At 50.1% G+C, this 23,208-nt stretch overlaps 1 protein-coding gene across 1 annotated transcript in view; it reads left to right on the top strand.

Moving 5' to 3' along the window:
- Nos1 (nitric oxide synthase 1) overlaps nucleotides 1-23,208 on the top strand; it is a 108,098-nt gene that overhangs the window by 53,798 nt on the left and 31,092 nt on the right. The window contains 11 exon segments of the mRNA XM_050159123.1: nucleotides 1,154-1,295; nucleotides 4,076-4,215; nucleotides 5,650-5,824; nucleotides 8,481-8,582; nucleotides 10,045-10,239; nucleotides 10,697-10,782; nucleotides 11,726-11,870; nucleotides 13,072-13,176; nucleotides 13,628-13,686; nucleotides 17,761-17,877; nucleotides 22,077-22,251. Coding sequence (XP_050015080.1) covers nucleotides 1,154-1,295; nucleotides 4,076-4,215; nucleotides 5,650-5,824; nucleotides 8,481-8,582; nucleotides 10,045-10,239; nucleotides 10,697-10,782; nucleotides 11,726-11,870; nucleotides 13,072-13,176; nucleotides 13,628-13,686; nucleotides 17,761-17,877; nucleotides 22,077-22,251 — 1,441 coding nt within the window.

Here is a 23,208-nt window from a genome sequence, read left to right as displayed (position 1 = left end):
AGAGAGAGAGAGAGAGAGAGAGAGAGAGAGAGAGAGAGAGAGAGAGAGAGAGAGAGAGAGAGAGAGAGAGCCTTCCAGCATATTCTGAACCCTGAATGATGGCAGGTCTTGCCAAGGCTAAGTTGTTTAGGGGCTATCCTGGTGACTTCCAAAGGACACTGTGCGCCAGTGAGAGGAGGGGGTCACCCCATGCCCGACAGTTCATCTCTGCTCTGTTCAATGATCTACTTAGGGGAGAGGGACTTCATTGAGAGTGAATTAAAATAATCACTTAGGATCATTTTCTTAAGATTCAAAATCTTGGGCCTAAAAGCTATGAGACAGATGTAGAAGGATGTCTGGCGTGAGCGGAAAGAGTTGGTGCCTGCGTGGGTGACTCCCAGCGCAGGCCTTCAAACTGCCCTCAGGTAGCTCCAGTCAAGCAGACAGGAGGTGTGGCCACGCTGCCCATCTCCCTCCATCTCGGCTCCCACATGGAAAGTAACTATCACACCCTCCTCACACCGTGTGCCTCGGCCGTTTATAAACATACGTGCACACAAACAGGCTCCGGCTGGTGGCCTCCTGTAGACATAGCCATGTGTCTTTGTGCCAGAGAGAAGGCGGATTGCTTGTCTCCCATGTGTGGTGGAGATTTTTACTAAGAGATATGAACACCGGCTTCGGATCCATGAATCACCCAGACTCTGTCCTCTCATCCTCCTGCATCAGTGACATGACCACCTGGGTAGCAGATGCTGCATTCCCTTGTCTGGAGAGTAAGACCTACAAAGTGTGCTCAGAAGCAGAGTCCCATGAACTCCGTCCCAGAAGCCGCTTATGGAAATAGAGTCTAGTGCAGCCTTGGATGTGGGCCTGTGACGGCAGAGAGGATTTCAGACGAAGGGTGGACCATGACGTTCAGACAGGAGGGCTTATACCCTGCGGTGTGTGTGGTACACACCTCTCGATCCAGCCCTCGGGAGGCTGAGGCAAGAGGATCACAACTTCAAGGGCAGGATGTGCGTTTCCCGCCTTCCACCTTGCACAGACCGTGGGTTTTGTTGCTGGAGCTGGTCACTCAACCCCTTCGCACAGCTGGGGACCTGAACAAAGCCGATCCCCAAAGGGCCAATGCCATCCTGCTGACTCATGCCCTCTCCCCTCTCCCAAGGTCGGCCATCACTATATTCCCCCAGAGGACAGACGGCAAGCATGACTTCCGAGTGTGGAACTCACAGCTCATCCGCTATGCTGGCTACAAGCAACCAGATGGCTCTACCTTGGGGGACCCTGCGAATGTGCAGTTTACAGAGGTGAGCTCAGACGCGCCAAGCCCATCCCTGGTGGGACTCTCAGTTCCCCTGTGCTTTTCCACATTGACAATCTTATCCCAGAGGGGTCGGCCAGCAAGGAGCACAGAACCCCCCTCAACCTCATCCTTCCGGTGCCCTTACAGTCATTTGGCCATTTTCATGGTACAACCCTTCCAATGGGAGCTCTGTCCCCTTTCAGAGTTGAATAGACCGAGTCCTGCCAGTGCCAAGGATCTTATCCTGAGCTATTAAATGAATGAAGGAATGTCTAGAACCCTAGGTTTCCCAGCCTCCCACCAGGAGAAATGTGGTCCAGAGAATCCACGTCCCTGGCCACCTTCCTGAACTGACATATATGGCTCCTTCGTGTGTCAATCAATAGTTTGAGCCAGGTGGTGGTGGCGCACGCCTTTAAACCCAGCACTTGGGAGGCAGAGGCAGGGGGATCTCTGTGAGTACAAGGCCAGCCTGGTCTACAGAGTGAGTTACACAAACCCTGTCTAGAAGGAAAAAAAAAAGTTGTCAATCCTTCCTGGAGTGGGCTTGACTCTCCCAGGGTCAATGTATACCACAATGCTGGCGACCAAAGTTGACAAAAACTACCAAGAAAACCAAGACTGCCCATCTCCCTTCCCAGGCTCCCTTCCCTGTGGCCATAGTGAGTGACGTGCAATTCAGAGCTGAATAGACTGTGCCGGGCCCCTGGGATACACAGCAGACAGATGCCGATGCCCGTCCCCTTTTCTCAACCCCCACACACCCTGCTTTTCTCCCCACCCCTGTGTGCTGACTTCATATGCATAAAGCTTTTCTCATTGAAATGTGATCATCCTGAGAACTGGTTGTAACCAGGGCAACCAGGAGGCGCACCTGTGCACTCGGCGCCTGGGCCAGACTCCCCAGACTCCGTTCTACTTGGCTGAGCGCTAACTGCCGAGGGTGTACTTGGCTGACCTTGGCTCCTGCTTAGCTGCACAGGATCGTGTGTCCCAATCTTCTTCCTTATCTGTGTCCAGAACCATCCCTGGCTAGAATGTGTCCTCCTGAAGCCAAGATGTAAACTTCTGTTTCCACTCACACCCCACACAGGAACATCCCGAACCTGGCCACATTGTTACATGGAGTCCTTCATGTCCCTGATGGTGGCCTGTGCATGCTACACAGCTGGCCCCAACCAAGGGATCTCCAAAATGACCCCTCCAAAAAGCCAGGGAAATGGCTCACTAATCGTCTTATATTGAGGATATTTTTGAAATTATAGTAGCAGGGTAGAGAAAATTAGCATATGGATAAATTAGAAAACTTAAATATATCTATTAAATAGTGCTAAATATCGTATTTAAATATACTCAGTTTAACAGTTCTGTCATTCTTTGTGCATCCTGGTAGTGACAGCTGTCCTTCCAGCACTCCGGATCCTGAGGGGGAAGGGTTGTGCGTTTGAGGCCAGCCTGAGCTACATAGTGAGACTCTGTCTCTAAACAAAAGCAGGGCTGATGAGGTGGCTCAGTAGGTGAAGGGCTTGCTGCACAGGCTTGGGTCCCCGCGCCCACATAAAAAGCTGGACCCAGTGCCAGGTGCCTGTAAGGCCAGCACAGAGGAGCTGGGGACAGGAGCGTCCTGCTGGTTGGCTACTGTGTAGTCAGTGGCCATGTCTAGTGGTGGCTCAGTCTCAGCACTCAGGAGGCAGAGGCAGGCGGATCTCTGGGTTCAAAGCCAGCCTGGTCTACAGAGTGAGTTCTAGGACCGTCAGGGCTACATAGTGAGACCCTCAAGGCTGGAGAGAGGCTCTTTAGTTAACAGTGGCTCTTCCATAGGACCCTGGTTCAATTTCCAGCACCCACATGGTGGCTTACAACTGTCTATAACTCCAATCCAAGGAAACCTAATAACCCTTTCCTGGCCTCCAAAGGCGGCAGGAATGTACCTGGAACACAGGCATACACCCAAGCAAAACATCTACACACAGATAAAATAATAATATTTTTTAAAAAAAGACCCTCTCAAAATTAGGTTGAGAGCTTACACACATAAACATATGCACAATATACACACACCACGGAGAGAGAAAAACTTAAAATAAAAATCAAATGATAAAAATGTATACAATTAGTAAATTAATATTGATATTTAATGTACTTTATTATATTCTGTAAACATAGACTTAATATATTCAGTAAATGAACAAATGTCATTTAATTTTAGTGTCAAATGTCTCATTAAAAATCTTAATCCATTATTAATGAATTACTATTCATATGAGGTACGTTGTTGGAGCTAAAATTCACCGTTTAAAATGAGTATGCTAATGCAATGAGCCTCACTTCTTGGGTTTTTCTTCTTAACGAGCTTCCAGAACACTGTAACTCCCGTGTCTTGCTGTGCCCGTGTCTCGCTGTGCGTGTGTTTTCTGCGGTGAGCCACAGCACCGGAGGTTTTCTTTGTATCTTGCAGCACTTAACATCACACATAAAAGCTAGCCCGTGGGAAATGCCAGGGTTAGTCAGACTCAGCCCTCACCCCCTCGGTGTGCAGGTGTGCACAGCCCGCGCTGGGAGACCCTTTCTGGAAAACAGTGGCCTGTGTTCCTGGGGAGAAGTTGCCCTTGTTCTATGTTGAGGTCAGACTGAGCTTGTAAAGGAGGCTTTGACTCCGGGTTTGGTTTTGTTTTCTCAAGCACCTCTCAATAACTGAGAGACCCTGCAGAGCTCGCCTCAGCCCTGTGCCTGCTGTGTTGGGAGGGGCAGGGGCAGAGGTGTGACCAGGGACTCTGTTTGTAGATCTGTATTCAGCAGGGCTGGAAAGCCCCGAGAGGCCGCTTCGATGTCCTGCCACTCCTGCTCCAGGCCAATGGCAATGACCCTGAGCTCTTCCAGATCCCCCCAGAGCTGGTGCTGGAAGTGCCCATCAGGCACCCCAAGTAAGAGGAACTGCCCGGGGGGTGGGGTGGTTCTCCGATGACCTCCTCTGTCCATCCCCTGCCCCACCTCCACCCTAGGTTCTCCCCCAGCCCCAATAACAGAAAGAGGGTCCTGGGTCCCATCCTGGCTATCTGGTAAGGACACAAGGGGTCCTTCTGAACCAGCCAGAGCCATTGGATGCTTCTACTCCTAAGCGACTCCGTGACCTGCCCTTTGCCCGGCCCTTGGGGTAATAAGAGTAGTCACACCTACTGTCTTAGATACAGGCGTTCACTTGAAGAAGCTACGTCCAGTGACCGACCCTGAGTGAACTAAGTTCAGGGAGGAGACCAAGGTCAGAGAAGCAGGTAGCATGCACAATTTAAGAGTAAAGGACGGGTTAGGTTGGTGAGATGATTCAGCCGGTAAAGGAGCTTGCCACCCAGCCTGACTTCTTTAGTTTGATCCCAGAGCCCATACAGTGGAGGACAGACCTGACTCCTGTAAGCTGTCCTCTAGAACACACACCCACTCACGCACACAGCACACACACCAACGAATAAATGTCATCATAAAATGAAGGAAAGCCACCATGAGGTGCCAGACTGGGGCCAAGCCCAAGGGAGGTTGCTAAGAAACTTAAGTAATGTGCAAGATAGATCTTAAAAAGCAAATTAATTATTTTTAATTTATGGTGAACTACATCTCAACTTTTAAAATAAAAACAGGCTTCAGCTCAGCCCTGACATGAAGGTGTGATGACCCGGTGAGTCATCAAGAAGGAGCCTGTCTATTTAAGGAGAGCTTTTTGTTTATTTTTTTTTTAAAGTGTGGATTCATTTAAAATTCCCCATGCACAAATAACAATGCTGTTCTTGTTGACTAAGTCTCTGGAGGACTTGCCCTCTTACACCTGGCACTGGTACCCCACCTGCCTGGCCTGGATCTTCCGCGGACAGGGAATACCCGTCCTGGGGAACCTGATACGTTGGAGCACAGCCAGATGCCTAGATGCACTTGGCTTACGTTCATTTCTGGGCCCGTTCGACCCACTTTGCAGTCCTCATTCCATCCAGCGTGTCTCTAGCTTAGGGCTGTGTCTCTGATTCTATACTCTGTGTCAAAGAGGAGAGGGCCACAGAGAAACAGCTCCTGGAATACTCAGTTCTGTAAAAGAACGGCAAAGGAGACGTGTGAGGTCACCTGAACCCAGCTGGACATCGGGAAGGTTTCCCAGCGCGAGAAATATTAAGCTTAGAATCAAACATAGATTTTAAAGGTGAAGGCACAGGAAAGAGGAAGTTTTGGGGAGAAGAAGCTGTCAATAATCAGGTTTTATGCATGATCCTAGAGGGTACTGAGCCTGGATTATCCCCAACCTGAGGCTGCTGCACCCCTGTCTGTGCTCAGGAGTCACTGCTGCATGCTAAGCAGGGGCCTTTTGCTCTCTGCAGGTTTGACTGGTTTAAAGACCTGGGGCTCAAATGGTATGGCCTCCCTGCTGTGTCCAACATGCTGCTGGAGATTGGGGGCCTGGAGTTCAGCGCCTGTCCCTTCAGCGGCTGGTACATGGGCACAGAGATCGGCGTCCGTGACTACTGTGACAACTCTCGATACAACATCCTGGAGGTGAGGTCCCTCGATGTGGGAAGAGTGGACACTGCTCAGCAGCTTTGGGGATGGGAGACTGGATCGAGCTGGGACAGAACTACAGTCCTGGTGGCTCTTCTAGAAATGCCACAGTACTTACGTCTTTCCTAGCCATGGCTGCCACAGCAAATGGCACAGCCACCACCACAGTGAATGCTTTGCATGCGGCTTACACACGATGTCTTCCCTTGACACATCCACAGAGGATTCCCTGGACCCCTTCAGCTGTGAATATCATCTGCAGTGGGTGACGTGCTTCCCACCCAAAGCATGAGAACCGAGTTTAATCCCCAAGATTCACATTTTAAAATCCAGGCTTGGTAGCAGGTGCCTATAACCCTGAGACCAGGGAAGTGGAGACAGATGGGTCTCTGGGACCCACTGGCCAGATAGCCTAGCCTACGTGGTAAGTTCCAGGTCACTGTGAGAGTGTGCCTCAGAAGACAGGATAGATGGCCCTTGAAGAACAACGGTGGTGCCTGAGGCTGCTCTGTGGCCTCTACATGGACATACATCCATGTGCACCCACACACATGTATGTACATGTATATACCCATACATATACAGACATACACACACACATACACACCTTGATGCTCGAGTCTCATACATAAAATGCTGTGGTATTTGCACTGAGCCTTCTGTATAGTTGAACCTTCTGCAGCTGGACATATGATTTTAAGCACAAGGTAGGTACTGTATAAATGGCTGTCACTCTACAGATCAAGGAATGGTGACAGGGAAATGGCTTCACAAGCTTTTTTACAGATGAAATTCTTTTGAATATTTTATAGTCCAGTGTGGTCTGACCATGCTGTTGAGGAGTGTTCGGTGTAGAGGGCTGGCTGAAGAAGCCATGCAGGCAGGGTGCGTGTGTTTCGGAAGCACTGGGGCTCTTGGTTTATTGAGTTTGTTTGGCTTTGTTTTTCTGTTTGCTTCTGCGATGCTGGGAGTTGAACCCAGGTCCTTGAGCACGCTAGGCAAGCTCTCTACCAATGAACTAAAGCTCCAGTCCTACCTTGTACTTTTCGTTGTATTTTATTTATCAGCAAATGTCCTAACAACAATTTGCAACTGTTGACCTTGCTTCCGGAGAGAAGCAAGGCTGGGCTCAGATCACACAGGCTATCAGTGAAGAGTCGCTGTTGGAACTCAGATCTCAGTGCTAGGTTTATAGTGTTAAAATCCTCTTGCGTCAGCGGGCATGGTAGCCCATGCCTGTGATACTTGGGAGGTCCCATACTTGGGAGGTCGAATCTGGAGGATCAGGAATTCAGGGCTGTCGTTAGCTACATGGCAAGTACCAGGCCAGCCTGGGCTACATGAGACCCTGTCTCAAAAACACGAAAACAAAGCAGTGTTCATGGTTCCGCTATGGAAAGAAGTTGTCAGAAGCCACCAGTCTTGTGGGGACCTAGAGAGTTTCATGGTGCCAGGCCCAGTCCCCAGAACTCTTGCACTATTGATCCGGGGTGTGGACTGGGTATCAGCGTTTTCTTTCTTTCTTTCTTTTTTTTTTTTTTTTTTTTTTTTTGGTTTTTCGAGACAGGGTTTCTCTGTGGCTTTGGAGCCTGTCCTGGAACTAGCTCTGTAGACCAGGCTGGTCTCGAACTCACAGAGATCCGCCTGCCTCTGCCTCCCAAGTTCTGGGATTAAAGGCTTAAAGGCGTGCACCACCATCGCCCGGCTATCAGCGTTTTCTTAAAGCTCCCAAGGAGAATCCACTAGATGAGCACCGGTATGTACAAGACTCTGGCAAGAAAGAAAATTACACATTAGTCCACATCCTAGTTCAAGTAACTTCTACAAGTTTGGTTTTGGTTTTTCAAATCGAAAAGGGCATATTTCAACAATTTTTATGCTTTTAATGAAAGTAATGCTGCATGGTGCCCAGGTGTGTGTGCCCTCCTGTTTCAGAAACTCACCAGGAAGTTAGATGTGTGTACATAAAACAGGAGCCATTGGCTTTCTGCAGAAGTGTTCCCTGATTCTCATCCAGGCTAAACCGAAAGGCTTCGCCTTCGACAGTGAATTGATAAGTCTGCTTTCTGCTCTCCCGGGCACCTCATGACTTAAATGAGAGGCTCTGTCACCCCGGCCCTTCAATCCCAGCTGCTGGGAACACTGTCAGCCGGGGCCGAGGAGCAATTTACCCCAATTGAGGGATGGTGGCATCTGAGCCTAGTAATGAGACCGGGGCTCCCACCAGCGCCTGGCCTTGACAAAGAGAGGAAAAAGCATGACTTTAATTAAGGGAACTGCCTCGAGCCTCTGCCACTGTTCGTGGATGTTCGTTTCTGTTATGTCAAATACTAGTGCCGGGACGTATTTCTTTCAAGTTATTTTGCTAGAGTTGTCGTTGACTTAGGAAGCAACTGGCTCCCGGCGTTCTGGGTCTCAAGCGTTAGGCGTTAACACAGTCTCCCCCATTGACTGGCACATGAGTTTGGTGGCTGGAGGGCCAAGCACGTCTCTTTAGTTACCACCTGGGTTGTCGATAGCAAATCTCTGGAACCTGTGAACGAGTCAGTCAGCCCATGAGTGGGTTAGCTGTAGTTAGGAACTTCCCTCACAACAGCTGTCTTTGGAATCCAGCATTAGCCAGGCTGTGAGTCTGTTTTCCTTGCCCTTCCAGGAAGTAGCCAAGAAGATGAACTTGGACATGAGGAAGACGTCCTCCCTGTGGAAGGACCAGGCGTTGGTGGAGATCAACATTGCTGTTCTATACAGCTTCCAGGTATCCTAGCACTCAGCGCCAAGCTCAAGCCTCAAAGGAGAGAGGGGAAAAAGGGACTTTCTAGAGGTCAAGTGTTCTGCCAACAAGATTCACCTTTGGGAGCCCAGCCAGTATAGTAAAGCGCTGGCCTCACAGGCATGAGGTCCTAGAGTCAACACCCAGAACCCATATAGAGAGCCAGATGGAGGGGACAGATACTTGGAATCCCAGCAATGCTGAAACTAGAGACAGAGACAGGCGGGTCCCTGGCTCCTCACTCTGGTTATCCAGACTAGCCTGGATTGGCCAATGAGAGACAAGAGACTCTGCCTCAGACATCTGAAAAATGACACCCAAAGCTCCCCTCTGACCTCCACCCACGTACACACATGCACCTTCCTACATGCTTAAATACATCACAAAAAAAAAGTCACTTTCAGGGGGCTCCCATCTGTCAGTGGCTACTTCCTGTCTTACGGGCCTTGACAGAGGAAGACATTTGCTACAGAGAAGCGGGAAGGACGCTGCAGCTTGACGGCAGTGTCTCCAGACTGTGCTGCCTCTTAGAGACTTGGACATCCTCATCACAGGGATGACACCCAACTTCACTCTGGGCCACAAAACTCCCTGCCCTGCACAAGGAGTTTTCCATGGCCGGGAAGTATGCCACCAGAATGTGCTGCTTCTGTTGTGAGCACAAGGTGGGCATTGTCAATTATTCTAATTGGACAGACACGAAGTGAGATCTCAGTGGCCACTCTTAGAACCTGAGGTCAGCCCTGCCCTGAGGGTACCAGTGGCCCCGGTCTGAGTAGGCAGAGGGCGAGCATATTCATTCAGACCTTGGGTGGACATGTTTAGAGCAAGCACCGCACCTCACAGAGAATCATGGTGCAGAGATCCATTGGGGGGGAGGGGGCAAGAGGCCACTTCCCAGGGAGAATTAAGAAGCTGTGGAAAATATCAGAACTCAGCCCCTGGTGGGGACACTCGGGACATAAAAGAGATGAGGGAAGGAATGCAGTCAGGGCAGTATCTCTTAGACAACTTGTGAATCCATGCCCGCCAGCCCCAGCCTGTGCCAGACACTGGTCCACCCACCTCCGTGCTGGCTCATCCCTTTGATCTCTAATCAGTTCAAACTCGCCCCTTAAAACTAAGTCGAGAAGATTTTATTTCACTAGATAAATAGTTACAGAGGATAATAAAACAGGAGATGGGCACACAGACATAAGAAAAACAAAACAAAGCCCTGAGAGTCTGGCTCCCGCCCCTGGTTAAAGGAAGAAGGGAGGGAAGATGGACCAGGTTGACAAGGAGGTCTTGGAGGCACACCAGCACCAAGTAGAACCTTCGTCATGCACAATTAGACTTAAAGAACTAAGACTCACCCCAGGGCTGCCCTTGGCAGACTCTTCGGGAAGGTGCCTGAACATCTCACCTTCTCATCATTCCTGACTCCTTGTCCCTTCTCCTCCCGCAGAGTGACAAGGTGACCATTGTTGACCACCACTCTGCCACCGAGTCCTTCATCAAACACATGGAAAATGAGTACCGCTGCAGAGGGGGCTGCCCTGCCGACTGGGTGTGGATTGTGCCCCCCATGTCGGGCAGCATCACCCCTGTCTTCCACCAGGAGATGCTCAACTATCGACTCACCCCCTCCTTCGAATACCAGGTCTTGCCCCTCACTGCTCTGAGTTCACCTCTGCCCTGAGACCCACCCTGCCCAGGGGCCAAGTTTTCCCAACCCACGGGAGCCCATCTCTATCAGGGGCAGTGCTGTGGTCACAGGTGCGCCCAGTAGCCTGAGAGACTTATGGAGACAGGAAATGACTGTACAAGAAGAGGACATGCATATCCAGGAAGAGATCAGTTGGACAGAGTGCAGGGTGGGGTGACACCTAGAATCTAGCGCTCAGGAAGCTGAAGCGGAAGGATGACAGTTTGTGGCCAGCCTGGGCTACATAGCCAGACCCTATCTCAAACAGAGTCTGGAGGGACCTGGGCTGAGTGGGAAGGGCTCATGGGGCAATGCGGAGAGGGACGTCTGTTGGGCAGCCGTAGATGCTCTGGACATCTCCAGGTGGGATGACTGAATTTCCTCATGCTGGTGCCGTTGCGTCTCTTCCCAGCCTGACCCATGGAACACGCATGTGTGGAAGGGTACCAATGGGACCCCCACGAAGCGGCGAGCCATTGGCTTCAAGAAATTGGCAGAGTGAGTTCCCTATAGTGGGAGATGGATGGATCTGTTCATAAGCAGGGAGTGCCCAGAACTAGGCAGGTGCTGTAGCCTGTGCCAGCACAGTAGTGGGTACTTCCATCTTATCACCACCATTTTACACACACACACACACACATGCATACACACACATACATACATACGCACACATACATGCACACACATATACACACACAATGCATACACATGCACATGCACTCACATACACATACATACACATACACACATTCACACACACGCATACACACACCCACAGGGTGGGGGATATAGGTGAGATAGGCTGAGCTTCAATAACAAGACCCTATTTGTTGGTTGTTTTATGTTGTTGTTGTTGTTGGTGGTGGTGGTGGTAGTGGTGGTGGGATTTTTTTGTTGTTGGTGGTGGTGGTGTGGGGGGAGGGTGTTTTGTTTAGTTTTTTGAGGCAGGGTTTCTCTGTGTAGCCCTAGCTGGCCTGGAACTCGCTCCAGGTTGGCCTCAAACTCAGAGATCTGCCTGCCTCTGCCTCCCAAGTGCTGGAACTAAAAACATGCACCACACTGCCTGGCAAGACTCTGTCTTTTTTTTAAAAAAGTAATTACTAATAATTATTGATAATAGTAATGATAATAATGTTTAACTGAGCCAAAAGGAAGATCAGGAGACTGTGGACTATTAAGGAATCACTTTTGACACAGGGTCCAGCTGGCGTATTTGGGTGGCATATGTCACCAAGATGATTTAATGGAGTCAACAACTGTCTGTCATCCAACAGCAGCCATGTTGCCAACCTTGGACCTCCGATATGGGGGAATAACTCATAAGCCAATGTGGTCCCTGAACTCTGGGATGCTGTGTGTCTCTAGGGGTCCCTACATCCCATTCTAACATCCTGTGTCCTTTCTCCGTTCCCCGTTTTTCTCTCCACCTGCTCCCTCGAAGAGCCGTCAAGTTCTCAGCCAAGCTGATGGGGCAGGCCATGGCCAAGAGGGTCAAAGCAACGATTCTCTATGCCACAGAGACAGGAAAATCACAAGCCTATGCCAAGACCCTGTGTGAGATTTTCAAGCACGCCTTTGACGCCAAGGTGAGCAAGGGCTAGTGGAAGCTCCCTGGACCCTCACAGTAAATAATGTGCGTATCTGCATACATACCAAGCATAGATATGTCTCCCATGGACCCTGCAAGAGTCCGGCCCACAGGAAACCCCCATCTCTAGAGCAAAGTGTTAGTGGGTTGATGAGAGCCCACCCTGCTAGGGATCAGTGTGAGAAGCCTCAATAGTTACAGCTCCGTGCATAGCTCAGGACTTCCCAGAGCTCCAAATCCATGAACACCCATTAAAACTGGGGAAATTATGAACTATACATATTTCCAAACAAGATCCCTGGTTTTCATGGGGCCTCTGGGGAGAGTGGGGTTCCTTAGAAAGGTGGAGAGATGTGCAGGTAATGCTGAAATGCAGGTGACAGTCCTCTCCCTGCGACGTGCACCTCAGCCTCAGGGGACTCAGGTCCTTCCAGGTACTGGAGGCAGGATTAGAGAAAAGACTGGGAAAACCTATTCAGGTGCTGCCAGGTCACACCCTGCCTAACTGTGGTCAGGACTCCAAGATCACAAACTATCTGGGGGCATGGGGTTGGGCACATGGCTCAGCCAGTAAAGCGTTTACCATCCAACCATGACCATTGGAGTTTAGGTGCCAAGCACCCAAATGTAAATGCCAGGTGTGCGGTGGGTAGCCTGCAGCCCTAGCGCATGGGGGGGGGGAGTGAGACAGGAATTTCCCCTGAGCAAGCTGGCTTGTTAGGACAGACCAATCAGTGATCTCTGGGCTCAACTGAGAGACCCTGGCTCAGAAAAGGAAGTGGAGAGCAATGTGGAAAGACACCCACTGTCAACTTCTGACCCTTCCCATGCACATGCACAAATATGTGAACTCACACACATTCACATCACACACACACGCACGCATGCACGCACATAAGCACGCACGCATGCATGCAAGGGAAAAAAATGGTTCAGGGATCGTTATAAAGATCTACTCCATTGGACCAGAGCCTGGGTTCCCATAGCCCTTCAGGACACAGCAGCCATTGCAAGATTTCATGCCAGCAAACATCACTAGTGCTACCACAAGGGTCCACTAGATAGTGAGCATCGAGAACATCAGGTCCCGCGCCAGGAGGCAGCTCAGCATAGCTCACCCTCTTGCTCCTTGTACCCTCTGCCCGCTCTCCTCATTCCCACTCACCTCTCCTCTCCTCTCCCATGCCCCCCACACCTAGGCAATGTCCATGGAGGAGTATGACATTGTGCACCTGGAGCACGAAGCCCTGGTCTTGGTGGTCACCAGCACCTTTGGCAATGGAGACCCCCCTGAGAACGGGGAGGTGAGAGGGGATGCCCCTGCCCTAGCATGGGATTCCAGTCCCCACAGGAAATGGTCACCGCTGGGATCCTTCCCCACAACTCCCTCCCCAAGCCCCAAAGTCAAGACTTTGATTTGATCCAATTTGGGCAAAGGAACAATACCAAGTTTTGACTACCAGTGTCCCTTGGCTAAAGGTCCCCACAGTGAGCTGTGTGTTTAAGGTACTCCAGTTCTGAGCTTGGAGCACACAACAGTCGGTTGTACCCTGGGGTGGGGCGCTAGCTCACACCTGTACTTTAAATAACCAGCCATGCCCACACATACATGGAACCTGCAGCTGGGACACTGGCCGCCCACCTCAGCCCCCGGCCGCCCCTGGCATCGTGCCATCAGGCAGCAGTCACGGCCCCAGAACCTGTGCCCACCACTAATCCGTTCTTCACGTTCTGCTCGTTCGCTTTGACTTGTAGAAATTTGGCTGCGCTTTGATGGAGATGAGGCACCCGAGCTCCGTGCAGGAGGAAAGGAAGTAAGTGAATGTCCTCTCTGACGTCACATACTGCCCTTGGGAACCATCGAACATGTCTTGACAACTGGGGCTCACGTGAGGGCCCTGCTGTGGTTGACAGCTTTGGAGATGGGTTTGAGCTGCTGGTTTGGCCTTCACTGTGGCTGGAGTTATGGTCTCTGGCTTGACATCCCTCTCCTCTGTACCTCTAATTCTGTTATCAAGCAGAGATAGTAATATCTACCTTGCCTTCCTGAACCAAATCAGATTTTTAAAATGGGAGGGTCTCGAGAAAGGTTCGGAGCACTGTGCAAACCTCGGTTCCTATTATCACTCCTCTGCCTTTGGAACCCACACTGGAAGTCGGGAGCCACTCTTTCCTTAGAACCTTCCATCCAAGGCTCAGAATGGCTGTGCAGGTCAAGTTCAAAGGGTAAACAAGTCATTTGCTAAGCCAGAGGCCTGTGATTACACACACGTTTCTGAAGGAGTTGGACCTCACATGGGTTCTAAAGGCATTTTACAGGGCTAGCAAAATTGCCTAGTTGGGTGGGGATTGTTTGCCACCAACCTTGATAACCAAGCTTGATCCCCAAGACCCACCTGGTGGAAGGATAATATTGACTCCCCCTCAACACATTTTACAAGGTGGAAACGTCTGTGCACTAAACCATCTTTAGAAAGCTCTAGAACCTTCTTTGAGGTGTTGAACACAGGGCACATGCACACTGAACCCCCCTCAGGAGACCAATATAGACTTGCCTCCAAAAAGCGGATCCTGTGACTTAAGAGTGTGTGTGAGCCGGGCAGTAGTGGCGTACACCTTTGATCCCAGCACTTTGGAGGCAAAGGCAGGTGGATCTCTGTGAGTTCAAGGCTAGCCTGGTCTACAGAGTGAGTTCCATGACAGCTGGGGATATACAGAGAAACCCTGTCTTGAGGGGAAAAAATAGCAAACAAGAAAGAATGTGTGTATGATTCATAGCTGACTGGACTTTAGAGACCCTCTCTCTGGGTCTCCCTCCTGAGAACAAGGACCAAACCCAGACTCTGGGTACCCAGGGAACAGAACCATGAGCATCTTCTGGTCAGCACTTGCTCCCCAGCAGCTCCAGCATCTTGCCCTCCACCTCCCCATCCCTCTCCGTTATACCCACAGCAGCTCCCCTCTCCCCACCTCCTTCAGGGAGAGATAGGGCACCATCCATTCTCCCCTCTAGGTACCCGGAACCCTTGCATTTCTTTCCCCGTAAAGGGCCTTCCCTGTCCCCTGCTAACCTTGAAGCCCACAGTCTGGTTGCTGTCGGTGACAACCAGCACAGGTAGAGAGCATCCATGTGCATGTGCATGTGTGTGTGTGCCTCTGTGTGTGTGTGTGTGTGCATGCATGGTGTGCATTACATGATGCATGCCCTGTGCTGGAACATCCCTGGCTACATCTGAGTCTCAAAGAGACCTGAATCCTCACCCAGGCCTTGCCACTAACTCCAGGAACCTTAAGCAAATCTCTTGACCTCTGTGGACCTTGGTCCTTCTCATTAACCGAATGGGGAGAAACCTCGGCTCTGCCAGTCTCTAGGGGCTGCTGCTGAGGACGGAGGGAATTATCTACAGCAGGGGAAGCAATGGCAGAAACCTCCAGCCTCATACAGTACACGTGCTGGTATTTTTACCCCACAACCATCCATCGTGACTCCCCCGCTAACGACACAGCCACCCCCTGGTATGCTGCATGACGGATTTGGAGAAGTGACTCAAAGCGAATCTATTTTCGGGGCAGAAAATACACATCCGTGTATTTAGAACCTTGTTAGAACAAAAACTTTGAAAAGCATCCAGCCTAGAAACGCTCTGCCAGAGTGTGCATGTTCCTTTTTTGTTTCTCTGTCTCTCTCCCTCCCTTCCTCCCTCTCTCCTTCCCTCTCTCCCTCCCTCTCCTTTTGCATTCTAATATGTTTCTTGGGATTCTGTCTTAGTTTAGGGGATTTGGGAAGGGAAAAGTTTTCTGTGTTGAATATTGAGAATTTTATTTTAGTTTGTGTTTTTTAAGATTTATTTTAAATTATGTAAGTGTAAGTGTGTGCAGTGCCCACAGAAGCCAGAAGGGGGAGCTACCTCCCTTAGAGTTGGACTTACAGGTCCTTATAAGCCTCCATGTGGTTGCCAAGGAATGAATTCAGATCCCCTGCCAGAGTGGCAATGCCAGCACTTGTTTCTGGTTTGTCTAGAAGCAAAAGATCTTGATGGAAACTGATTTTGTTTTCAGTCTCGGGTTCCTGAGCCTCTTGTGCTGCGGCCTCGGCCTTGGACATCCTCCCTGGCTGTAAAAACTGTGGGGAAATGCTGGGCCTATAAGGTGCTTGTCTCACAGCTGTGAGAACCTGCGCTCCATCCTCAGAACACACACTGTCCAGACATGGTGGGGCCGGGCGTGGTGGCATCTTTAATCCCCGTGTTCAGAAGACAGAGGCAGGGGATGTCTGAATGTTCAAGGCCAGTCATGGCTTCATATTGAGATCCTGTCTCCAGAAGTGCAAAAGAGGAGAGGGAGGAAAAAAGAGAAAGAGAGAAAGAGAAAGTCAGGAAGCAAGTATAGCAATCCCTGCATAGGCCTGGCCAGCTAACCTAGCCTATTTGTCTAGGCCAATGACAGAGTCTGTCTCAAAACACAAGATAGGCAGTCAGCACCTGAGGAAGACTCCCAAAGACCTCTCTCTAGTCTCCATACACAAGTACACATACAGCCCCCCACATGTGCATAGACATACACACACACGTTTACATACGTGCACCCACAAACATATGGACATATTTACATAAATACACACACCCTCACCCACACACAGTGTGCATGCATGCCTCAGATCAGTGCCAAGAACAGTTTCCACTTTTACTAGAAACGCGGCTCGTGACCCTAAAATGTCTGAGAATGTCACTCCGCAGCAGGAGAGTCCTGGCAGGGACAAGCCAGCCTTGTGGGACTTTCTACAGTGATCTCGTCTGTCTCTGCTGGCTGTAAAGCAGCCACCAGCAGCATATGGCTACTGAGCACCTGGAACGAAACGCGACGAGTGCAGACAAGGCGCCGATGCTTTAAATTTTCATGCCAAGGCACACTGTAGGTTGGGCATATTTTCCCGTATGTCCCTAACCCCCTTCCTTGCCCTTCCCGTGTCCCTCCACAGCTTCACTTGTACTTCCCTGCCATTTACACACACATGAGGTTATGTGTTGCTTTAAAATTCAGGAACTACAAATGGGAGAAAACGTAAAATATTTTTCTGGGATTGGCTTATGTAATCATCCCCACCCCAACCCCCATTTCTGCAACTAATGTGACCTCTTTCTCCTTCTCTTCCTCTTCCTCCTCCTTCTTTTTGATTTTTTGAGGCAGGGTTTCTCTGGGTAGCCCTGGCTGTCCTGGAACTCACTCTGCAAACCAGGCTGGCCTCAGACTCACAGAGATCCACCAGCATCTACCTTTAGTCTGCTGGAATTAAAGGCGTGAGCCACCAAGCTCAGCTGAGGCTTACTTCATTCTTCTTTATGGCTAGAAAGTCTCCTCTGGGTTCCTACTCTCTGCGCATCCCACATTTAACCAAGCCTTCTCGTCTTGGACACCTAGTTTGTAATTGTAGTTCATTGTAATTAGCTTTGGGTTTGCATAGTCGCAGGCAGCAAATGTTGACTCTTGAGCCCCCCCCCATCTCTACTGAACCAGAACCCTCACTTTACCAGAGTTCCCCCTTATTCTGCATGCTACAACTTGAGAGGCCAGGAGGCCTGGTCCCAGTCACAGCACCCCACCCCCACCCCACTGACCCCATACTGACAAGACTATCTGAACTCTGTGGGTCTCAATCTTCCCAGTTTAAACAAGGCCCGGAAACATTTACATTTGAGAGGTCAGCTCTCATTGTGGCCGTTGTGGGTAAATCGATGCATTCCCAGAGAGCCCAGAAGAGTGGTATAATTTATCTCAATAGTGGAGAGAAAGTTCTAGAACTAGGATCAAGAAGTTGAAGATGTCCAGGGTGGGAGCTAGCCTCAGGAGGGCTCCAAGGCAGAATTCATGCCCTTGTCCGTTTGTCACAGGAGCTACAAGGTTCGATTCAACAGCGTCTCCTCCTATTCTGACTCCCGCAAGTCGTCAGGCGATGGGCCCGACCTCAGGGACAACTTTGAAAGCACTGGACCCCTAGCCAATGTGAGGTGAGTGTGGGTGCAGGGGACCAAGGGTGGTGAACGCTCTTAGGGAGCAGGGCTCGGCGGTGAGTGGTTCTTCCTTCAGGAGGAGAATTCTTCTTTCTTCAGGGGCTGCTTCCTCTCTAAGTCACACTACCTGGTCTCCCATGTGTGGGAACATTTGCACCTGACAACCTCTGATGTCTCTCCCGCTAACCCCGCCACCACCCAGATCCTATCACCAAGGCTAATCCATCATCTGTACTGTAGGGCACTAGTCTCTGGATGCTACTGTCTCAGCTGCAGATTTTACACAGAGCAAACCTCTCTAGAGACACCCTGCCATGGTGATCCCATGGATCTCAACCCTAGGCACACGGTAGAGTCACTTGGAGGCGACCCATGTGTGGCTGGTGATGTAGTCCCAGCCCTCAAGAAGCTGAGGAGAAAGGATGGCAAGTTCAAGGCCAGCCTGGGCTACATTGGGAGGGCCTCAAACAAAACAAAAATAACCTGGGGATGTACACAATTGGCCAGTGTGATGCCCAAGTCCAACGGAAGAGCTTCTGCAGTTGGTCTAGAACTGGACCTGCTGTTGCCGCTTTTCTTCTAAGCCTTCCAGTGGACTCTGCCATGGGGTCAGATTTGAAAACTCCTCCCCAAACCCACATTTTCCTAAAGCAGAGTCACATTCCATGAGAAAATTTGGCAGAGGAGGGGCACAAAGACAAGCATTTGAGGACTCAATGTGTGTTCAGTTGAGTAAGTATTTAGAAAGAAAAATAGGGACGTCAAGATTCGCTGTCCTGGGTAAAGGCCATGGTAGGCCTGTTGGGCCACCATCCAGACCTAGCCATAACTGTCTCCCACCTTGACCAGACAAGCCTTCTCAATGACTGCTCAGAGCCAGACTCATAGATGGCGCGGGACACAGGACTCCTAAACAATGAAGAACTGTATCTATTGCTACATTCTTACACTCTATTTGTAATCTGTGTGTGGCGTGTGTGTGCATGGGTGTGTGTCACTCATAATGTGGGGCAGCTTTAGATTTTGATATCAGAACATTATGTTAGCATTACCTTCATACTCCAGTTAGGGAAAAAGGTATCCCTGCCCTAACCCATACCCTACCCCTCCCCCCGAAAACAACTCCCTTCTTCCCATTGGTGGACTCGTATTTAAAGAACTGAACTCAAGAGCGTAGAGTTGGCTCGGTCTGGGAAGTTACTGCCACGTGAACATGAGGGCCTGAGTTTGATCCCTAAGACCCGTGTGAAGTCCAGGCATGGCGTCAGGCATCAAGGTGTGAGCTGTGATCCCGGCCCTGTGGAGGAAAACAGGGTCCTCAGGTCCCAGCGAGAAAAAATTATTCTGAGACTCAACATCCACAGTTGGCATCTGCCCCCCACATGCGTGTGCACACATACCTGTGCACACATCAAAACTAATTGTACTTAATTATGGTGATATTTTCATTTTATCATAGAAAAGTATGCAGGCACTTTTTTTTTCTTGTTTAAAAGCCCACAAAGAACCTTTCAACTTTGAAATCTTAAATGCCTTTGCTATCTGGCCCGGCAGATGAGAACTTAGTCAACTGTTGATTTCGAGGTTTAAAATAGGAGCTTTGGACTCCTCAGTAGCGATTGTCATGGTAACGTGAGTCTCCCAGTGACTGGTGTGGGCCCCTCAGCCCGTCCAGAAATGTTGTCATGAGTCAGCCACCTGATCCTCTGCGGGTGAGCAGGAGGGTCACGCGTCTGCGTCTGTTGGAGATGCTGTAGTGAAAGGCTGACGGGCGTTTGTTGCTCCCATTTCTGGGGGCCTGGGGAGTCCAAGGTCAGGGTCCCGTGAGAGCTCACCCCTACTTCGTGCACAGCTCCTTATAGCTGTGCACTCATGTGGTGGGAGGGATGAAGTCTGGTTCCTTCAACCCCTTAAATGGGCACTCACTTCATTCTAACGAGCCCCACCCTGATGACCTAATACCTCCCAGAAGCCCTTTCCCTTCATTCCGTCAGAACAGGCTTCCTCATGGGAGTCAGGGACTCAATTACTCAAGCCATAGTATGTAGACTGCCCAGCCAGTGCATGAAAAACAAAAGGAAGTTACACAAGCCAGGTATCCCACACATGCCCGCAACCCCATGTCTCAGGAGAGTGGAAACAGAATGGCAGGGACTTGCTGGTTTATACAACGTAAGCTCTACATTCAAGGAGAGACCCTGCCTCAAAGGGATAGGTGGGGAGGTAGAGGAGAATATACAGTGCCCTCTTCTGGCCTCTGCCTATGCACAGGCATGCACATCTGCACACGTGTGTGCAGACACTCACAGACACAGCTAAGTAATTTTAAAAAGCAAATTAAAACACAAGGAGTCATTAACAATATCCAGTAAGGTCAAACGTGGCCAACAGTACACACCCACATAACAGGGATGTTGAGCATAGGTATATCTGTATTGGGCTAAGGCATGAAACAGAAGAGCCCTTTTCTGTCACCCCTCTGATTTGTCCACACTGGTTGCCTCATCTGTGCATAGGCTGCTTCCCTGTGAGGAGTGGTACTCAGACCCAGCAAGACTGGGGGGGGGGTGACAGGAAAAACCTGGTCTCAAGCACAGGCTGTGCTTGGGAGGACTCTGGAGCCCCTGGAGAAGAAGGCTGTGAAGGAAAGGAAGAGCAGAATCTAACAGGATCAAAGGAAGACAGAGAGACCTGTTTGCTCTACCAGTGAGACCACTGGGTCCATCCCAGTTCATGTTGTAATGATGAAAAGCTTCCTCCCAACATCCCTCCCTCCTCCTTCTTCTTCCATCTCTGCTGCCATTTCATCCACAGCAGCCTTGAGCCATTCCGGGACAGTGGGTGACAAGGCTCCACTCCTGGCTTGTCTGGGGTGACTGTCTTTACCAGAGCATCCTCCTTGGAGACAGCAGAGAGGGGTTTCTGTCGCATTGGTGAATCCATCATTGTAGTCCAGACGGCTCAGTCAGGACCACTCTCCAGAAATGAGCCATATAATATCTGTAAGAGGGCAAACTAGGGGGCTGGAGAGATGGATAGCTCAGTGGTTAAGAGGACTGGCTGTTCTTCCATAGGTCGTGAGTTCAATTCCCAGCAACCACATGGTGGGTCACAACCATCTGTAATGAGATCTGGCGCCCTCTTCTGGTGTGTCAGCATACATGGAGGCAGAATGTTGCATACATAATAAATAAATCTTTTTTTTAAAAAAAAAGAGGGCAAAAACTAATGTCTCAGTACTCAGGAGATGGGAACAGGAGAAGCAGAGTTCAAAGCCATCCTAAGCTATATGAAACCCTGAGTCAAACAAACAAAGAAAAATCCTATAAATAAATAAGGTCCACCGCCCTCCCCAGTCCTACAGTCCCCACCTCAGCATGGAGAAAACCCACATTCGCTTCACCCCCACTGACTCAGGTTCTCTTGGTGGAGAGAGCTTGTGAAACACTGGTTTCACAGACATTAGAAAGGGTAGAGCATGCATGTACAGTGTGCACGACTTCCCATGTAGGAAATCCCACTTCTACACCAACATGTGATAAGTTCAAAAGTCCTTCGGGTCTCTTTGTGAGTTCAGATCCCCATGGTCACCACATTAGCGTCCTCATGGCCATCCTTGAGACATGGACTTGTGGCAAATGGAAGCATCCCTGCTGAGATTCTCTTCTTCATGGACTAGCTAACAGAGGAGACTATACCCAACAGCTGATGTTTCCTGCTCATTGCCCTCTCCTTCCTCAGAAACCACTGGAACCTTCTCTTGAGGACAATCATCACTGTCAGAGACTAAGAGGAAGAAGGGTCTTAAGAACTCTTGGGATTAAAGTCATCCTTCCACTAAAATGTGTTTTTACGTAGTCCCGAAAGCTAGGAGTTCAGCAAGGGTTAGATTCCAACTGGCTTCTCTTAGCGGTTTGTTAGAGAAAGAGGAGGAGAGGAGGGACGGAGGAAGAGAAGAGGAGGAAGAGGAAGAAGAGGAGGAGAGGAGGGGCGGAGGAAGAGGAGGAGGGGAGAATGACTTTATAGGGATCTTACTAACATTGATCACTTTCTGAAAGCTCCTATTCCAACATACCATCCCATGGAGTTCAGGATTCCAGTACATGAATTTCAAGGCCACACTAATCAGCCCATGGGACCAGACACCTCACACTCTGCAGCCCCCCATCACAGACCTTCTGTTTTCTCCTGGACAGGTTCTCAGTATTCGGCCTGGGCTCTCGGGCGTACCCTCACTTCTGCGCCTTTGGGCATGCAGTGGACACCCTCCTGGAGGAGCTAGGAGGGGAGAGGATTCTGAAGATGAGGGAGGGGGATGAGCTCTGCGGGCAGGAAGAGGCATTCAGGACCTGGGCCAAGAAAGTCTTCAAGGTAGGAGACCCTCTGTACCCGAGACAGCGCCAAGCTATCTATGGGGTGTGGCTCAGTGGTAGTGTGTTTGCCTAGCAAGCAGGAGGCACAGGGTTGTAACCCCAGAATGGGAAGGAAAGGAGATGGGGGTAGAAATGTAAAGCAAGAAAAGTAAGGAGGGAGAGAGGGAGGGAAGGAGGGAGGGAGGGAGGGAGAGAGGGAAGGAGGGAAGGAGGGAAGGAAGGAGAGACAGAGGGAAGGAAAGAGGAAGAAAATAAAGGAGAAAGAGAAGGATAGGCCAAGGAGGGTCCTCCCCCAATGTCCACAGCCAGGATACAGCTCCAGTGAATTTGAGCAACCTTAACATACACCTTTCCCACTCAGAGTTCTCAGGGACACTGAAGCCGACCCTGTGGCTTTTATTCTCTCTGTCCACGGCCCTGGAATCCATCCTCATCAGCAACCCCAGAAGGAAGGGTCCTGGGCAGCTTCTGTCATTGAACTTGTGCCGAAGGCCAGAAGGGAAACTGAGGCCCAAGGGTCTATGAATTATTAGAGAAAATATGTGTCTATAAGCCTCTTCCTGGATTTCCATCCAGACATTGAGAGCCGAGATGAATTCGAGTTCATCCACATCTGAGATAACCGTGCTTTCTCTTCTCACCAGCCTACTTTGACTGAGCATCCCAAAGGCCAGGCCCCTAAGAAGCCCCTAAACCAGTGGTTCTCAACCTTCCTATCACTCTAATTCACTTCTTCGTGCTGTGGTGACCCCCAACCATAAAACTGTTTTCATTGCTACTTCATAACTGTAATTTTGCTACTGTTATGAATTGTAACGTAAACCTTTTGGTGATAGAAGTTTATCAGTGGGGTCAGGACCCACAGGTTGAAAAGCGTTGCTCTAAACCCTGCAGCTGTTGATATTCTGGTTTCCCATCCCACCCTCAGCTTGAACAGTGTCTCATGTTGACCCAC

Source organism: Alexandromys fortis, unplaced genomic scaffold, assembly GCF_014885135.2.
Source record: "Alexandromys fortis isolate MF-2015 unplaced genomic scaffold, M_Fortis_MF-2015_v1.1 scaffold_90, whole genome shotgun sequence".
Lineage (NCBI taxonomy): Eukaryota > Metazoa > Chordata > Mammalia > Rodentia > Cricetidae > Alexandromys > Alexandromys fortis.
The sequence above is the reverse complement of the archived record's forward strand: the minus strand, read 5'-3'. Positions and strand labels throughout refer to the sequence as shown.